At 43.5% G+C, this 19,924-nt stretch overlaps 1 protein-coding gene across 2 annotated transcripts in view; it reads right to left on the bottom strand.

Annotated features, from left to right (window-relative positions):
- DNA2 (DNA replication helicase/nuclease 2) overlaps positions 1-19,924 on the bottom strand; it is a 31,821-nt gene that overhangs the window by 925 nt on the left and 10,972 nt on the right. For both annotated transcript variants that reach the window (XM_081955877.1, XM_081955876.1), the window contains 8 exons: positions 17,116-17,225; positions 9,127-9,351; positions 7,859-8,052; positions 7,104-7,193; positions 6,822-7,014; positions 5,787-5,876; positions 3,595-3,777; positions 2,279-2,425 (listed from right to left, as the gene is read on the bottom strand). In XM_081955877.1, coding sequence (XP_081812003.1) covers positions 2,279-2,425; positions 3,595-3,777; positions 5,787-5,876; positions 6,822-7,014; positions 7,104-7,193; positions 7,859-8,052; positions 9,127-9,351; positions 17,116-17,225 — 1,232 coding nt within the window. The remainder of the gene's footprint in view (positions 1-2,278; positions 2,426-3,594; positions 3,778-5,786; positions 5,877-6,821; positions 7,015-7,103; positions 7,194-7,858; positions 8,053-9,126; positions 9,352-17,115; positions 17,226-19,924) is intronic.

Raw genomic sequence — 19,924 nt, 5'->3', positions numbered from 1 at the left:
TTCAAGTATTATGAAAACTGGGTCAGGTTTTAATGCTTAACCTATGTAATATTTAGGTATCTGACCATCCCATATTTTGAATCATTACATATACAGTCACAGCAACCCATCATCATTATTTGCAACCTTCACAACGGGCTTCTAACAAGCAAAATCAATAGGGAAGCAGGAAGTTGCAAGTCACAGCTACATGCTGTCGCACTTAAGAGCAGTGGGTGATGCACTGCAATCATAAGTCAGAGGCAGCCACGTTTTTCAATTTACAAGTAGGTCACTTAGCAAGAGAGGTGCCAGTCCCAACTGCGGTCAGTAAGTGAGGACTACCTATAAAATGAAGCAGAACATGGAGCTAATGAGGTAGCATCTTCTCAGAACTGTTGAATTCCCATCGAGTTTAAAAAGTGTCATTAACTTTTAAAAAGACACATAAGGAACACAATCTATTGCTGCCAATATGTTTAAAGAGACTTAGTCCGATGTAAGAATGCCCTGACCTGCATACTTTTCAGATAATTATAAACCCCATATTTACCCGTTATCACCAGTTCCAGTGTCTCCGTCTCTACTAAGGGTTCCACTTCTACCTAAATCCAATTTCTATAACATTTAACACAGTGGTCACCAACCCCCAGGAACATGTCCCTGGTGTCTTAAAAGATTGGGGTCTCTGATTTAACAGTGAACTTAAGCCTCCGGAAGAATGAGCAGACCATGCTAAAATTGCCTCTCTAGATGGAAAGATGGATTCCAATGCAACGCATGAGCGAGGAGTGCTCCGCTTCCAAATGGAGTTTCCTCAATCCAGTTAATTCTTCCTTCAAGCCATGAAAGCAAAGAAATGGTATTAGAAGCAGCAATCAGTTTTTGCCCCAACTGCCATTCCCTGGAGGTAGTTGATGGGAGGAGAGGGAGAAGGTGGGGTTAATTAAGCATAGATTTGTGACAGTCAAAATTGGTACTGCATCTAAGAGATAAGCTTCCATCATTGGTAAGCCTGCCAGCTGTCTAACCTTTCATCCAATCTCTTACCTAAGTAATATTGGAAGCTGTCTAGTTAATGGGGCATTTTGGGTTCCTTCCACAGGCATTTTGCACTATCCTAGCAAACAAAAGGAAAGCAAACCATTTCTGTACTACCGTATTTTTTGGAGTATAAGACGCACTGGAATATAAGACTCACCAAGATTTTGAAGAGGTAAATTTTTAAAAAGTTTTTGCACTCTGCAGACCTCCCAAACCCTCTGCATGCCTCATTTGTTTGTGAAAAACAGGGCATGCAGAGAGTTTGAGAGGCCTGCAAAGTGCTCCTGAGGGCGGGGGGGGGGGGGGCAAGGGAGGGCGGAACTAAAAAAAGGGCATGCATAGCCTTTAGGAGGCTTGTAGAGTGCTCCTGGGGCTGGGAGGAGGGCAAAAATGAGCAAAAAACGGCCCATTCTTCACTCGTTTTTGCCCTCCCCAGCCCCCAGGAGCACTTTGCAGGCCTCCCAAACCCTCTGCATGTCCATTTTTGTGAAGGGGCGGGGTTTCAGGAGGCCAAAAATGCTGTATTCAGTGTATAGCACCCAGATTTTCACTTCTTATTTGGGGGAGGGGGAAAGGTGCGTCTTATACCTCAAAAAATACAGTAGGTGGATGGCTTGGTCAGCTATAATACCACAGTAATAATTCCCCATTTGCTCACCAACTGCAGCAGTGTCCTAAGAATAGTGTGCTCTAGGGCAGGTGATGCGATAGCATATTATTGCATACATTTGGTCATTGATTTGGTAGAGAATTTTGTCTTTTTTAAGATCAAATTCTTCCTGCTAGCTAGACTAATAGCCTTTCTCTCAGCTCCCAAAGCACCAGCAGCTCCAGAGATGATTTTAAAAAAAACTTTATCTTTTTAGCTAGTGTTTGTGCAGGGAGATAGCAGACAATATTCAAAACAGACAATCACTTTATCTATGATACTTTTGAGACCAAAAAATAAGGGATCAAGGGATAAAATTCCCATTACTTTCCAAAAGCTGAATCCCATTGTTCCTTTTAGCTAAATATTTTTAATTTTGCCTAATCAGAACCCAATTCACTTCAAATGTTCTGAGAAAAGATTCCAAAATCTGGTTTCATTTTCTTTAAATGAAAGTGATAAAGAAGCAATCTTGTCCTTTCAGACTAGGTTTAACAGTTGATTAACATTTTGCACTTTTTCATCTTCAATTAGGAGGCCTGAAAAGTCTTCATCTAAGCAGGCTGGCAAAAAAGACATTATAACTAAATGAAAAAGAAAGGATATCATAGCTTCATTCTTCAGATGATGAAGTAATTTCTTTAGAGGAGGATAGAGACAAAGGGATGGTACACAGCCCAGCATAACTAATTTATGTTTGGCTCTTGTAATGGCAACATTAAGACGTCTCCAGTCCTTCAGAAGTTCTCCAACCTATTTTTTTAAAAAGGGAAGCACAAAGAATGCTCACAAGTTCTCCATTACTTTCAAATAATAATTCCTTTCCATTGGTTACGTATATCTCATCAATGATAACGATTAATTAACCCCAGAAGAATAGTGACCCTCTGCTTCATTTAAAGTCAGTATGATTTCTTTCATCTAATGTAAAACTCTTGTCTTATGCACAAATGGCATTCTACTCTTAATACAACATTACAAATTGCAATCTTTATAGACCTGATCAAAGGCAAGCATTTTTTTTTACATATTGCCAACTTTTGATACTAAAAATGATAAGCTTTGTTGGTTAAAAATTATAATCAGGAAAATCAAACAATTTTAATTGGATCACTTGTTTAAAAATGTGGGCAGTTGTTGAAAAATTGATAGAAAATATTTTGCAAATCATTTTCATTCAAAATAAATATATTCAAATCTGGTCACTTTCTATAATGTTTCCATTAATTATTGTTATTTGTACAAATGTTATTTTGGGTAAAAATACCAAGAATGGGTGTTTTAAATGATTGTATTAATAATTTTATCATATACATGTGTGCATAAGGAGAGTACATAATTCACTACTAATTTTTTTTCCAGTTTGCTTTTGTTTTTCTTCCTTAACTTTGTAATTTATTTTTTGACCTGCCTTATTGTGCCTATTCTGATTAGTTTTATATCAAACTATTATTTATATCTCTTTTATTTCTAGGTTCGAGCACCACTGCAGAAGAAAGTGGCATGCTGAATTTTTGGTTTGGCCACTTATAACACAGATTACTAATACAAAAACAGGACTACTAGGGCTACACCTACTTCCCCCACTGTGTTATACATAGTGTATTTTGCTAGCATACAAAACAGCCTTATATACATATGGACTCTTCAAAGAAAGAGAGGAAACTTGGGAATCTTAGCTATGAGTAAATATCCAAAATGAAAACCAGTCACTCATTCTAAAATCCATATTAGATTTCTTGTAGAAAGTAAAAAAAAAACAAATAATCTATACTAATTGCTAGTACATCTTTGCTGTTTATCTTACCCGCCAGCACATGAACCTTTTAAAGGACTGCACCATACATAAATTAAATGTTGGACAATAAACCTAAAATATTTGGAACTATGAACAGATGTATGATTCTATAATGTTTACTTACATTTCCATCCACATTGTTTCTTACAAAGGATACTATAATTACACTCTTGTCTCTCCCCTGGTATCTATCCACAGTATTTACTTCTACATCAGTGAGGTACGAGCCTGCCATCAAATCTGTAATGATCTTCAATTGATGTCTATATGGAGATATGACTCCAATATCTGAAGGCTTACAACCAGCCTAAAAAAAATAATCCCAGTGTTAAAATTATGGAATCCCAGATGGCCGTGACAGAATGCATTCCAACAATCATCCTTTTAGGAGATTTAAGAAAATAACGTATAGAAATGTCTTAAAAGAATCATATCCAATTTGTGCTACCCACTGATATAATAGGCTAAATGAACTTCTCATTCGCCTCCTCTAATGCCCTCTTAATCTGATGTTAGCTACTAATTACTTTTGATTTTAATGCAACTTTATTATTAGGTATCTTCAGTCCACCTTCTGCTTTTATCTTCTCTTAAGCCTAGGGGGAGCAATCTGAGGTCCACAAGAAGAAGCCACTTCCTTCTTTGACAATCCTCCCTTATTCCTTCCAACTGAAATAAATTAAGGAAATCAAATGTGTCCTCTGGCTGCAAAAACTATGCCCACTCATCTTAATAACATTAATTATTGGCATATTTTTCTCCCATACACTTTTTAGCTCATTCATCACAGAAATGTATTTTTGTTGATAACTGATCTGGATTATATAGGAACCGATATAAATTCTTTGGATATCATATAATTTGTGTTTTGTATCTCAGATAAGAACACAACATCTACCTGCCATTCATTAAACCACACTGGACCCACACAAGTTGGGAAAAAAAAACAAGTTTCCGCTGCTTTAAAGAATCGAATCATTGAAGTAAATGCAACTCTTGAAGAGCAGCAGCTTGTCTTATTGTGTTTTGCAAAATCAGAAGTTGTTCTTCCAAATCATTTTTGAACTCAGTGCAGTGCTTTCTGTTAAGAGCAAAATGCAGTGGAAGCTTTTGCACTTTGCAAACATTACATCCCCAGTTACTATAATTACACCCTACAGTGATTTCTGCTTTAATTCTGGACACATGTCAAGATTGATCTGTTATGCACTAAACCAGAGGTAAGCCTCTTTTCCCACCTGAAGGCTCCTAAGAGGAGGAGGCTTTCAGGTGCTTTATCCACATCTACATATACCGTATTTTTCACACTACAAGGCGCACTCCCCCCCCCCAAAAAAGTGAGTAGAAATGTCTGTGCATCTTATAGAGCAAATATTGCGGTGGGGGTTTTTGTGCGGAACACTGGAGCCTTTGCTGCCAAGCAGCTGATTGGTGATTGGATTTGCCTCCCGGAATACCGCCAATCAGCTGTTCTAGGAGGCGGGGATTGCCACCGCCGCCTATCGCTGCTACTGCTTGTTCACTACCGCCTATCACCAGTGAACGGGCAACAACGATAGGTGGTGGCAAACAGGCGGTGAGCCTCAGCTGATTGGCGGTATTCTAGGAGGCTGATCCAAATGCCAATCAGCTGCTTGGCAGTGAAGACTCCAGAGTTCTCCACCAGCGGCAGCAGCTCAGCTCAGTTGACCAGTGGTGGGTGCAACGGAGCAGAGCTCTGATGAGCCACGTGCTGGGGTTGCAATAACGTACTGAAGCTGACCAAGCTGTTTGCTGTTTGCTGCAAGGATGCTAGCCAGATGAATACTGGATGGCTGCTGGAAGGCAGAGGCAGATTTTTTTTTCTTGTTTTCCTCCTCTAAAGCTAATGTGTGTTTTATAGTCCGGAGCGACATAGTGCAAAAAATACTGTAAATCCTGCTGCCTGACACCCCTACAAACTCCCTATTTTTAATAGCAAGAAAGAGGGGAAACGGATCTGCTTCCCAACAGGCAAAGAAGGGAAACTGCATTCTACCTCACCCCAGAAAACAAATTGTCACTTTTTTCCTGCAAATGAAATGAATTTTCATTTATAACTTGTGATTAGAGGAAATTAGAAGCTTGGTCTTCAAGTGCCATGAATTCCAAGGGGCAAAACCAACCTGCGGGCATGAATAACCAATCTCATCACACCTCCAAAACATATTGAGGCCAGGCTATTGGAAGGAATGAACTAATAGGGGGAACACTGCTGGTGTACCTTTTTATGTAGCAGGTATCTCAATATAAATGCACAAATAAAATCTCTATAGTGTTAAAAAACAAGAGAAATACCTTTAAAAATATGGATGTGAGGAAGAACACCAGTCTGGCTTCAGTCATGTTACTTATACAGCCTTTTTCTGTCTGTTCTGGGGCTTCAACCTGAATTAAATACCAACATCATATACCTGAATCCACTGCAATGAAAATCTCAAGCTGTTAGTTTAGGAAGACTATACTGAGGTATATCAAAAACTGCTGCAGGTAGATTATATAATTATGCTGAAGAGGACAGTCTTATTGGAATTGAACATCTGGACATTTTCTAAAGCAATTTGCTTTTAATTGAACCATTTTCAGGGGGGGAAGGAAAATAAACAATATTTAATTACTATATTAAGGGAAATGGAAAAGGGAAAAAAGACAGGCTAGAGCAGTGATGGCTAACCTTTTTGTCATTGCATGCTGAAATAATGCAATGCACACATGACACCCGCTTACCCACCTGCACATTCACGTACAAACACCCGCACTCCCCACGTGCATGCAGCCCCCCCCTGCACCCATTTTGGGCCTAGCAGGCTTCCCTGCAGCCTCCTGGGACCAAAAATGGGCCGCAGGGAGGGGTACACCGCCCCCCCGTGCTCCCCTGCATGCAACGTGTCTTCTGCATGCGCCTCAACCCCCCCATGTATGAGCGGCAGAGACCCCAAAATCAGTTGGCTGGGAGGGGGGTATGCATGCATGTGCGGTGGAATTGAGCTGGGACGATGGCTGCTCGCGTGCCATTGGTTTGCCATCAGGGAGATAGAGGATAGAAGGAAGAGAGCAAAAGCAACTGATAAAGACTGTTGGGATAAGAGAGAGATTTGCATGGGTTGAAACAGAGAGGCCACTTGATTCTTGCTCAAAGATGCAATACCACATGGTGTCAATCCTGAAGCTGACCTGACACATGGTCCCTGCCATTATTCTCCTAATGGAAGTTAAAGCCAACTGTCAGAGACCTCTTCATATTAATACTGCACCTTCAATTTCCTGAGAAACAGAACAAAACCCAACATCAAATTGCCTTGAGGATGAAAAGAGAGGCCCAATAAAAGTTACCTTCTCTGTGTTAAGAAAACAAACGGGATTATTTGGATCAAGTGTTTCTTTTAGCCATGTTTCTGAAGAAGAAGACTCTTCCAATTTTAGTTTTTTTAAGTTAGGCAAGTCAATAACAGCTCTGGACACCTTTTCAGAGCCACATTCCAGTTTACCATCATACACCAGCTTGTTGCTCAATGACATAATTTTACTAAAGGGATTTTAAATGAAAAAAAAAATAAAGTTAGATTTTTACCAGTCTCGAGGTGCGGCAAAACAACATGTTTCGTGCTTACATACCTGTTCATTCGGTACTGGACAGTTAGATGCACAACAGCATTCTTATTTTGTTCCAGCCTTTTGAATAAACTTTCACTCATGCCAAGTTCTCTGCAATAAAAATTCAGTCAGTAACTTGCACGTAGCATGGCTAACAGTAAGTATAAATTCCTACAGCATGTTCTGACCTAGGCTTCCCAAGATCATGAAGTAGACTCCTCATCCTGATAAAACTTCTTTTATTTAGGTTAAAAGGAATTCTTCTCCATCAAAGTCCCAGCAAACAGTCTTTCATGAGATTCATAATAACAGACGTTTATCAGACTTGGAGAGCTGCCAAGCCAATATCTTCCAAACGCCACACTGTAGCAGCAATTACTTGGCAAGAAGTCAATCTTCACCCTAATGAATTGTCTCCTGCAAACTCCCCTCCCCTTTCACTCCTCTTTATTCCCTATGAGGGGGGTCATTCACCGTCCACCTGTGCCTTTACTCCCGAGTCGGCCCTTGTTCCTTAGCTGTTGCCTACTCCTAGCAGCTCTGCACACACACACAATGAGAACAGGCTCCAGCTGTTCTCTACCCCACTGATCTCTCACTCCGAAGGCAGCTGATAACTGTCAGACGGCCCTGGCCCCATCTCTGCCTCCAATGCAAAGGACTCATCATAGCCTTCCCCAGACTCCAAGACTGGCCCATGTTCCTCCCCAACCTTCTGTCTGAGTCTGCCACCAGCTCCGCTGGCAGGCCACAACACAGCATGTCATGCTACCTACCTTGCTTCTGGGTTTTGCACAAGTGGAGGCAACTGCTGATGGTCTCCCACCAGCACAAATCGAAGTGAATAGAAAAGAGGGCCAAGGCAGATGGGCTGGCTAATCTGAGAAGCCTCGTCCACTATGCAGAAGTCAAAACGTTTACGAGTGAAGATTGGATGGTTTATTCCCATACATGTTGTTGCAATGACTGGCTGGAAAAAGATGAGGAAAGTATGATGACGGCACCTCTTTTCAACTGTAAATCAGACATGCACTCAAATTCAAACAATACTACATTGTGTTCCCTGTACAAGTGATTAAACGCAGTTCTTAACTTAATGTCTCTCTGCTGTCAGAATTTGAGATGGAGCTGAGTACATTTTATTATTCCAGCTGTCTATGGAGATTCTCAGTCATTCATGGTTGTCTCAAAGGTGCTTTTTTCAAGAGGCTACTGGACTTTCTGGTTTTTCTTTGAAGATGTTTCACTTCTCATCCAAGAAGCTTCTTCAGCTCATTATTCCAGCTGTCTATATACCTACTTATTTTCTCTCCAACATTTAAAGAAATTGGTGGCAGGGAAGTAAAGCTGATCAGAGGTGAAGTTGGATAGGTACATCTTTCTCTGCTATCATTTATCAGTCACAGATTATTTTACAGAAATTTAAATGGTAAGATGTTTGTACATTTGTTGGTAATAACTTTTGAGAATTCCTTTTTATTTTAGAATATATAACAGGTTGGCCAATCTCTGAATTCTTTGGGCAATTCTAATTCCCTTAAATTCTTAGGAATATACATTTATTATCTCACAAGCAGATCCTCTTTAAGTGAATAGGTTTGATGTTAAAATTTACATCATCTAGTGGCAAACATTCCCAATTATAGCTCCCCAAAGTGGCTTTTGTTATTTGCAGGGATTCCTTTCCAGCACAGCAACAGTGGATTACAACACTACAGATCCCGAGAATTTGAAGGAATGTAGTTTATGAGTGAGCAAATCCATCTTCTTTTGCACATGTATAAAGCAAAAAAAAAAAAAAAAAGCAGTCCCCAAATTTATCAAACTCTTCACCATGGATACTGAGATCTAGTCTCTTTTTAAGCAGTAGCAGAATGGTGCTATGGCTAAAAGCCCCTTTGTACAATCATATATATATATATATATATATATAATGAGGGCATAGATATTATGAAATTAAAACAACATAATATCACCAACATAAACTTCCCAGTAGAGATTCTTTTTAGGCACACCAGTCTCCTGAAAAAGGCATTTTCTTTACCTGACTTTGGTATAGTTCCTCCAACTGAGCCACAGTTTTAATACACTTTGATCTGCAGATCTCTTCTTCTGTAAACCTCTTTATGTCTGGGTGAACCTTCTGAACTCTTCCTAGCCTCAAAAATCCCACTTTGAACTTGGCTAACTTAAGAAGGATGTTGTCAACTGCTGTATGGGTAAAACTAGTTAAGAGAACACTGAAGCCACAAGCATAAAGAATCCGAACCTAAAACATGGGAAAGACAACCAAGGAAAAAGCAAGTTTAACCTGTATTTTATTTAGTTCCCCTGTGCTGATTCCTATCCCACCCCACCCCAAGTAATATGAGAGCAGATCAGAAGTCATCAATTCTTACGTTCAGCAAATGTTTGAAGAAAGTCTACAGAACTATACAGGCCAATCTCACCCTAATCCATCCCTGGGCATTTTTCACTAACTGCCATGCACATATTCAAATGGTATATAAATTAATTTTTTTAAAATTTGTTCATTTGTTTTAGAGAATTTATATAGCTACCTACTTGCTTACAGCAACTCTAGGGCTTACAGACAATAAAAATACAATGTAGAAAAATAAAAATAAACCCCTCACCTCCACTCAGCAACAACATGCTCTCAAATCACCCATTGAATGGGGAAAGGAACAGGAAAATAACATTGTCAATACCATATAAGGAAAACCTATATAAGATGTTTTATAGGTGGCATCTTCCGCCCACAAGAATTGCCAAAATGTTTAGAAATTCATCGCCAAACTGCTGGAAATGTGACCAAGAACCAGGCATGTACTACCATATGTGGTGGGCGTGCCAAAAAGCCAAAATATACTGGCAGAATATCCAAAAGTGGTTGATAGAGATAACCAAAGAGGAAATAGAATTCACACCGGACCAATTTCTCTTGGGAATTATAAACAAGAAATACAACAAGGAGGTTATTTTTTAACTATACATATTATCATGGCAGCAAGAATGGTCTTTGCCCAAAATTGAAAAAACAGGGAAACTCCACATGAAGGGGAAATAATTAGGAAAATTTTGAACTGTGCTGAAATGGACAAATTGACGTGGGAATTGAAGAACAAAGATGAATCAGAATATTATAAGATCTGGGATAAATTTTATTGATGATTGGAATATAAAAGGGAAAGTCCAAAACAGGCATGAGGCAAGATTCATAGAATGGAGTCTAGAATTATGTATGAAATGATAAATGTGAGAATGTACAAGATAAACACATACCAACACGGCTGGAAATAGATTACTTTTTTCCTATTTGTAAATACCGTATGGATCAAATGTTAAAAAAACAGGGTGGCTACAATGTATAACTGAATATCTTAGCATGTATGGCATAGATTCTGCCAGGATGGTTTACACTGTGTCCAACGTTTTAATTTATGTTTAATAAAAAACTTTTTAATTTAAAAAAAATCACCCATTGAATGGGCTCCATCCCATTCTGGGTTCCTCAGGCTTGCGGGCAAATGTCAGTTGGTCTTACCTGAACTGCATGTCTCAAAGCTGGTGTGGGAGGAGTCACAACTGGGTATTAACAAGGCCCATTTGCCCGGAGACTGAGGTAGAATTTGAAGCCACACCCTCTACTCCTCCTCCTGACTCCCCAGATTAACTGATGGTCCAGTCGCAGAAGAGCCTAGGAAGGAAGGGAACAGAGAACACACCAACTCCCTCCTCAGCCCTGACTGATCAACAACTAACTCCCTTAGGCCCCCATGCGCGGGAGCGCATCTGAACAGGCGGGAAGTGACTCCTCCCACGCCAGCTTCGAGACATGCAGTTCAGGTAAGACTAATTGACACTCTCTGAAGTGAGGCGTGGGAGGAGTCACAACTGGGACATACCAAAGCTAGATGTCCATGGAAGGGAATCATTGGGCCTGAGCCCCCCCCCCCCAAGTGTCCAGCACTCCCTGGAGAACCCTCCTACCAAAGGATGCCTCTGCAGAGGCAGAGGCATCCAGCCGGTAATGCCTAATGAAGGGGGAGGGCGAAGCCCAAGCAGCCACCCTACAGATGTCCTCAATGGGCGCCTGGGTGGCCCAGGCTGCAGATGTTGCCGCAGTCCTGGTGGAGTGTGCAGTAATACCCTCTGGGACCAGAACCACACGCCTCATGGGCTTTAGTGATAGCTAGTCTAATCCACTTACTGATGGTGGCAGGTGATAGCTTTGTCCCCCTGGTAGAAGCCAGGAAGGAGTCGAAAAACGCCTCTGACCTCCTGAAGGCAGCCGTGCGTTTGAGGTAAATACGCAGAGCCCTACGCACGTCCAGGCGATGCCAGGACCTTTCCCTTTCTCTGGAAGGTGCCGGACAGAAGTCCGGGAGCACCACCTCCTGCGCCCTATGGAAGGGGGTGTTGACCTTGGGCAGGAAGGTCAGGTCAAGTGCGAGCACAATCCTGTTGTCGTGGAAGGTGCACAGATCCACCCTGGCTGATAAGGCATTGATCTCAGACACCTGACTAGCTGAGGTGATGGCTACCAGGAAAACCACCTTGAGCGTTAGGAACCGGAAAGTTACCTCCCTCAGAGGCTTGAAAGGCGCCTCCGTAAGGGCCTAGAGCACTATGGAAAGGTCCCAGGTGGAAAACGATAGATCACCGGGGGCCAAAGATTAGCAGCCCTCCGGAGGAACCTCTTTATGACAGGTTGTTGGGATAAAGGTCTAGAACCCACTCACCCCAATGATCGTGGCCAAGGCTGAGACCTGCCTTCTGAGGGTACTGGGAGCCAGACCTTTCTCTAGACCATCCTGGAGGAACTCCAGCACCTGTGGTGCTGATGCCGAGGTCAGATCCATCTGGGCAGACCTACATCAGGTTACAAAGGAACTCCAGGTCGCATCGTAGATGCGTGTCGTGGACTTCCTTCTGGAGGCCTCAATGGTGTTGATCACCTGGGAATCCTCCAATGAGGTAGGACCGACAGACCCACTAGGTCCACAAACCAGGGACGCCGGGGCCAGTGGGGCGCTATCAGAATCACCTCTGCCCTCTCTAGCACTAGCTTCCTCAGAACCTCGGGAAGGAGAGGAAGGGGAGGGAAGGCGTAAAGGAGTTCCGACGGCCATCTGCAGCGAAGGGCATCGACGTCCACCGCTCGAGCTGGGAACCGCAAGATGAACCTCGGAACCTGTGCATTTGACGGGGTGACGAAGAGATCCACTGTTGGCCAACCAAATCTCTGACAAATCCGCTCGAAGATGCTGAGATGCAGCTGCCACTCCCCATGGTCTACCATCTGCCTGCTGAGCCAGTCTGCCTGTCGGTTGTCCACCCCGGAGATGTGTTCCACCCGAATCGACAAGACATTCCGTTCCGTCCAGTTGCCCAGCCAAACTGCTTCATTGCGTAGCGCCATGGAGTGTGTGCCCCCTTACCTGTTCACATGAGCTTTGGCTGCTAGGTTGTCTGTCAGGACCAGGATATGTTGGCTGACCACCTCCTCCTTGAAGTGTCGAAGCGCCAAGTGAATCACCCTGAGCTCCAGCCAGTTGATGTTCTTCCGTAAATCCGTGGGCAGCCAACATATCCTGGTTATAAATCCTGCCCTGAGCTATCTGGGATTCCAGGTGTGCTCCCCCGCCGAATAGACTCGCGTCTGTAGTCAGGATCCATCTGTCTGGTTCCCTGAATAGGGAACCTTTGGACAGCACTGGGGACATCCACCAACGGAAAGAGAGAAATACCTGGGGTGGCACCAGGACCTTAAAGAGGGCGTCACTCATCCCATCTCTCTGGTGCGGCAGCAGGAACCACTGTAGCTCTCTGGCGTGAAGGCGAGCCCAGGGCACTATCCCGATGCAGGAGATGAACTTGCCCAGGAGCCTGGAGAGAAGGACTACGGGAACAGAACGTGTCTTGTGGATCTCCCGGATTAACTCCAAAATACTGTCCCTACACTCCTGTAACAAAAACACCTCACAAGCCACCGAGTCAACAGTGGTCCCCAAATGTTGGAACCTAGTGGTAGGGACTAGATGACTCTTCTCAACATTGATCGAGAACCCTAGGGTCTGCAAGGTGACAATTGTGCGATCCAGGTCCCTCTCAGCCCAGTCTGCCGTAGTGGACAGCACGAGAATGTCATCTAGATAGCAATGTAACTGGACTGGGAAGAACCGGAGATGACCTGCTGCTACCGCTAACACCTTGGTGAAAGTCCTGGGGGCAGATGCCAAACCAAAGGGAAGGGCCCTGCATTGGTAATGCGCCCCCCCATATGAAAACCTAAGGGATTTAAGGTGGTCCGGAGCAATCATGATGTGAAGGTATGCTTCCGTGAGATCAATGGATGCTAAGAAGTCACTCTGTCTGATTCCCTCTACGATGGATTTGAGTGAAGCCACCTTAAATTTCTGAAAGAACAGTCTGGATTTCAACAATTTGAGGTCTAAGATAGCCCTCCACCCCCTGAACCTTTAGGAACTACGAACAGATTGGAATAAAACCTTACGCCTTTCTCTTCCTCCGGAACTAACTCCACTGCCCTGATGTCCAGCAAATGCCGGATGGCCTTGCACATAAGGGAACGCTTAACCGGGTTCTTGGAGGAAGGGAAAAGACAGAACCTATTCGGGAGATGGGAACAAAACTCTAACATTAAACCAAACTCAACCGTCTGAAGAACCCATGCATCAGTGGTGATGCGATTCCAGCAATTCGCCAACAAGGTAAGGTGATCTGATCCCAAATCACTTGTTCCTGCGGTAGGGGCGGCCACCACCACCCCTCGAAAGGGATGCTTATTGGGCTGTTGGTACCTGTATCTGTCCCTAGAGTAATGCCTATCCCCTTGTCTGGGGTATCTGGGAGCAGAATACCTCAGCTGCTGGAAGTCCTGCTCAGGGGGTCGATAGGAAAACCTATCTGAAAACCTTCAGAAAGCTCTGGATAAGCTGGAGTGAGCCTAGGAAGCTCTGATTCGAGTCTAGAACCTGCAGATTGAGGAGCCAAACGTGGCCTGGTGGAACCAGTTGCCATGTGGCCAAAGGGGTCTCCCCAGTGTCCTGAAGACTGGGCAGGAGATAGAGGAGGGGATGGGGGCTGGCCCCCCTCGCAGAGCCACGGGGGGAACCTGGAGAACCCAATTGGGCCTCTAGTAAAGGTGAAGGCCTGAGAGGAGAGCGTGATCTGGATGAGGAAGGGCTGATTTCCTCCCTGAACCTCCTGCCAGCTGCTCTGGTAATGCGGGGCTCCTTGCTAGGCACTCTCTTCCTAGCCGATTTAGAGGTGGCCTTCTTCGAGGTAGACCTTTCCTCTTATTACGGGAGTAGCTCCCCTGAAGGTCCCCTTGCTCGAATCTGAATCCCCTGGTGATCTAGGGGCAGCCGCCCTCCCCCGCTCCTCGTAGCCTCCGCCATCGCCTCTAATTACAGTCGCTGCCCCCCCATCTCCTCTCGCTCTGCCAACCGGCCTGGGCTCCTGCGCGTGGTCCGGAGCTCCTTCAGACCAGCGCTGTCTGTAGCCATGCCGCCGATCCGTGGCTCAAAGAAGCCGGCCCACCACCGAACCAAAGGGGCCCTCCCTGGATCACCAGCAGAGCACAGGCCTGAAGAAATCCTCTGCGGACCCTGGCGGTGGTTCTGGGCGCTTGCAGCGGCTGAAATCAAGCGCGCTGATCTCCGAGCTTCTCCACGTGCGTCTCTAAGATGGCCACTGTCCCAAATGGCGACCACTGACCACGCGGCCCGATGCTGAGCCGGCTCCAACTGAGCTGCTCTTTCAAGAGCCTTCCACGACCCCCTCTGATGGATCCAGGGATCGCGCGGTAGAGTGCCCTCTCAGAAAAGTACGCCTTCTGGGCCAAAGACTGAGGTTAATCTGGGGAATCAGGAGGAGGAGTAGAGGAAGTGCCTCAAATTCTACCTCCGTCTCCAGGCAAATGGGCCATGTTAATACCCAGTTGTGACTCTTCCCATGCCTCGCTTCGGAGACATCCCATCTTCAGGGCCTTACGAAAGAGTGTCAAGAGTGGGAGCCAGTCTAATTTCCAGAAGGAGGGAGCCACTACGGAGAAGGTCCTTCTTCTAGGTTCCTGCCAGATGTACCTCCTTAGAGGACGTACATCTCCCAATATTCCTTGCTTCTCCACTCTAGTGGATCAGGTGGATGTGACTAGCAAGAGACAGTCCCTCAGAGAACCTGGTCCCAAGCCAAGAAGGGCTTGAAAGCACTTTGACTTGCATCTGGAAGCAAATCGGCAAGGCAGCTCCAGGAAGAGAGGTGACACATGTGCACATCGAGGTCCATGGAGGGTGTTGCATTTTGGACCAATTGAAGTTTCCAGGTGCATTTCAAGGGAAGCCCCATGTAGAGCAGATGGCAATAATCAAGATGAGAGGTGACTAGGGGATGAGTGACCGTATCAAGCCTTGAAGTACAGATTTCCTCCACACTTTAGGAAATCTGAGTGGAAGCCCGAGGGAACTCTATTCTCATGTCTCTGGCATGTAAGGGTCTATGTACTATGTAAGTTCAGGGGCGAGCAACCTTTTGATAGTCAATAGCAGTGTAAGTGCAGTGGGCAGATTAAAATGCAAAGCAGATGGCAAGTAGGAGAATGTTATTTAAATACTGGTAATCCTTGTTCAGCAATTGCTTCATTTAGCAACTGTGCCCAGTAATGATAAAAAAGTAACTTTATGAGTCGAGTTGACAGTCCCAATTGTGGTTATTAAATGAGGACTAAGGTAAAGGTAAAAGTTCCCCTCCCACATATGTGCTAGTCATTCCCAACTCTAGGGGGCGGTGCTCATCTCTGTTTCAAAGCCGAAGAGTCAGCGCTGTCCGAAGACATCTCTGTGGTCATGTGGCCGGCATGACTAAATGCCAAAGGTGCACGGAGCACTGTTACCTTCCCACCAAAGGTGGCTCCTATTTTTCTATTTGCATTTTTTACGTGCTTTCGAACTGCTAAGTTGGCAGAAGCTGGGACAAGTAACGGGCGCGCACTCCGTTACTCGGTGCTACAGATTCAAACCACCGAACTGCCGACCTTTCTGACTGACAAGCTCAGCATCTTAGCCACTGGGCCCCTATTTAGTCCCTAAATGAGGACTGCCTGTATATTAAACCTATTTCAGGTCATATTTATTGCTTTCCATCTTAAAGTGATAAAACTGTCATTAATTTTCAGCAACTATAGTGAGAGATGGCTCTGCAGGCCAAAAAAACCCCAAACAAACAAACAAACAGGAATTAAAGGCCACCTGATACCCTAAGATTTGGAGTGTTCCAATATTTGAGGAGCTTTTACAAAGATGGGAAGGTCAAACTATTTTCCAAACCACCAAAAGGCAAGATAAGAAAAAAATGGATGGAAACTAACCAAGGAAAGAAGCAACCTAGAACGAAGGAGAAAATTCCTAAAGGGGAGAACAATCAACCAATGGAATAGCTTGCCTACAGAAGTTGTGGGTGCTTCACCACCAATGGCTTTCAAAAAGCGACTGGACAACCGTTTGTCTGAAATGATACACAGGGTCTCTTGCTCGAGGGAAGAGGAATTGGACTTTAAGACCGCCAAGGTCCCTTCCAACTCTATTATTCTATGTTCTATGAGTGCCTGTTCTAATGCAGACAATGGAGATTATGAAGGGTTGGCACATTTATTCACACTCAGAAGCAACTAGCCTATGTAATCTGACATATTTTTTCCCATATTGGAGAGGGTTCTGTACTTCCCCACTGGTAAAATGTGAAATAGTTACTGATTTTATACAGGCTGCAGGTATACAGATCTGAGATTTTCAATGACTTAACTGACAAGAATTCATTGCTCTAATAGATATCATAAATAATCTCCACATTGAGAACATAGTCACATCCTGGTTTTTTTTTTTGTTAAACTATCTTTACATTTTGGACATTACGATTTGAGTTTCAAAATTATCGTAACTTTTAACTTTTATACAAGGGGGCAGCTACTAATCCTTTTTCAAAGTCAGAGGCTTGTACAAGATCTTACCAAAGCACAAATCGTTGTAGTCTTTCCCGTTCCAGGCATGCCAACAATAAGGGTGTAATCCTTTGAAAGGAGAACTTGTTTCATTGCTTGTTTCTGGGGTTTATTCAATCCTAGATTTACCAGACAAAGAGAAAAATAATTAACCCGCAATTGAACTAAAACTGTACTCTATTTCTTCTCTGTAAACAACATCAAGAGAGAAAGTACCGTATTTTTTAGAGTATAAGACGCACTTTTTTCCCTCAAAAGAGAGGGTGAAAATCTGGGAGTACAGTGAATACAGCATTTTTGGCCTACTGAAACCCCGCCCCCTTTGGACAAATGGGCATGCAGAAAGTTGGGGAGGCTTGCAAAGTGCTCCTGAGGGCTGGGGAGGGCAAAAAAGAGCAAAAACCAGGTCGTTTTTGCTCCCCCAGCCCCCAGGAGCACTCTATAAGCCTCCCAAAGCCTCTGTGTGCCCTCCTTTTTTTGTTGCAAAAAACGACCTGGTTTTGTGAAAAACAGACCATTTTTTACTCATTTGTGGCCCCTCCCAGGCCCCAGAAGCACTCTGCAAACCTCCCAAAGCACATCATGCTTTGTGTGTGTGTGTGTGTGTGTGTGTGTGTGTGTGTGTGTGTGTGTGTGTGCAAAAACAAGGCATGCAGCAGGTTTGGGAGGACTGCAGAGTGCAAACACTTTTTTAAAAAATTTACCTCTTCAAAATCATGGTGCGTCTTATACTCCAGTGCATCTTATAATCTGAAAATTATGGTATTTGAATATCCATGCTAGAATGGTATCTTTAAAAGTCAATTTAGTCTTTGTTGCCTATACAGAGGAAATATACTTCCATTTAATCCTATAATGTTTACTCAGTACCAATGAGTACACTACAAGTAGTCCTCAACTTACGATCATAATGGGGACTGGAATTTTTGTTGCTAAGCATGTCAGTTGTTAAGTGAGTCACACCCAATTTTACAACTTTTTTTAGCCATGACTGTTAAGTCAAGCACTGCTGTTAGGTGAATCATGCAGTCATTACCAGCTTTCCCCATTGACCTTGTGTAGATGGAAGCCAGCTGGGAAGAACACAATTGGCAATCCTGGGACACTGCGACCATCGTAAATACACGAAAGTTGCCAAGTGCCAGACTTTTGATCATGTGACCATGGGGATGCTGTGATTGTTGCAAGTGCAAGGACCGGGTTGCAAGTTAATGGTTTTCAGTGCTGAAACTTTGAACAGTCACTAAACGAATGGTTGTAAGATGAGGACTAGCTGTATAGTATTCTCCAACAAAGTGGACAAAAGGGTTCTGCTAGAACAGGCATGTCTGTGGGGGAACCAGGGAAAGCTATTTACCTCAAAGCGAGCCCCCAGTCTTTTTTTCTATTAGCCAAGAAATGAACCTGGAACTACCGTATTTTTCAGACTATAAGACGCACCTAGCTTTTGGGGAGGAAAACAAGGGGGAAAAAATCTGCCTCTGCCTCCCACCGTCCATCCGGTATTCATCTGGCCTGTTTGCCCCTTTTGCCCCCGCCACTGCCCGTTGTTGCGGCCCATTTGCCATGGCCCGTTCGCCACCACAGAACCTTTGCCGCCGTGGCCCGTTCTCCACTGCCAAGGCCGGTCTAGAACAGCTGATCGGCACCACACCAACCCACACACCCCGCTGCAATATTCAGAGTATGAGACGCACAGAAATTTCTTATACTCTGAAAATATGGTAATTCACTGCTGTCTTCAACACATTGTAATCACTCCCTTGTGGTAGAAGTAATACTTGTTCCATGCCAAGGCAAATTTGTAAATTAAATGTTGCTCCTATTTATTTTTCTGGCAGTTATATTAGCAATAAAATGCTCATTTCAAAAAAATAAAATAAAAACCCACACATGGGATGTTCCACTAGTAAAAAAGTGCTTGCCAGAGAGTATTAGTTGGTGGGCTTACTTGTAGTTACTTTACATCTAAGTCCTGATATTTGCAAAAAAGATGGAAATGTGAACCATCCTAAACCAGGCAATAATTGGCTCTTTAGGAGAAATTGTCAAGATTGAACCGCATTGCTTCTTTCAAACCTTATCACTATTTGACTTGCCAATGAACTGGGGAGAGGGAAGGGTGAAATGGAGTGCTGAGAAGTTGTGCAAGGATCATGAGAGCCTGGAAACCATCGAAGTCACCAGTGCAAGTGCTTGAGAAGTAGGTGGATTGTTCCCATAACAAAAAGACTTCTCATAATTGGACAATGTGATCACCCAGGGATGGGAAGAAAGGAAAACCATTGTTTAACTAGGGAAGGATTTGCATAGGAAAACCAGAGCTGGTTTTGATTCTTCAGTACCAAAATGGTATATCCAATAAAGTTTTACTTTTGGGAATTCAGAACTCCCTTATTTTGGATTCAGTCGAACAGTTGGCAGAAATTCAAAGTGCTTCTTCAGCCCAGAAAATTCTATATACTAATACACTTAAAAATCCAGCATAAAAAATTACCCTCCTTCATATAGTATTTATAAGAATTGTAATTACAAACAGATGAACTTGGAATTTCAAATTTTGCTACCAACTCCCTGAATAGCTTTTCAATATTGTGGCATTGATAATTCTTTAAGATATGCCTGCTTATGAATATTACTGAATAAAATAATTATATTGTGGAAATGAGCTTATTGCTGAAGGTATACAGATTCTAATATATTTGTGTCACAAGGATTTGCAGCTGAAAGGTATTAATTTAATGCTCTGAAAACTGGACTATTTTCCCTCTATGAGGGAGATGGGCAGTTTTAAAAAATTATAAATAAATCATAAGTA

Source organism: Natrix helvetica (assembly GCF_964273705.1).
Source record: "Natrix helvetica genome assembly, chromosome: 5".
Taxonomy (NCBI): domain Eukaryota; kingdom Metazoa; phylum Chordata; class Lepidosauria; order Squamata; family Natricidae; genus Natrix; species Natrix helvetica.
This window is presented reverse-complemented; position numbering and strand designations above follow the sequence as displayed.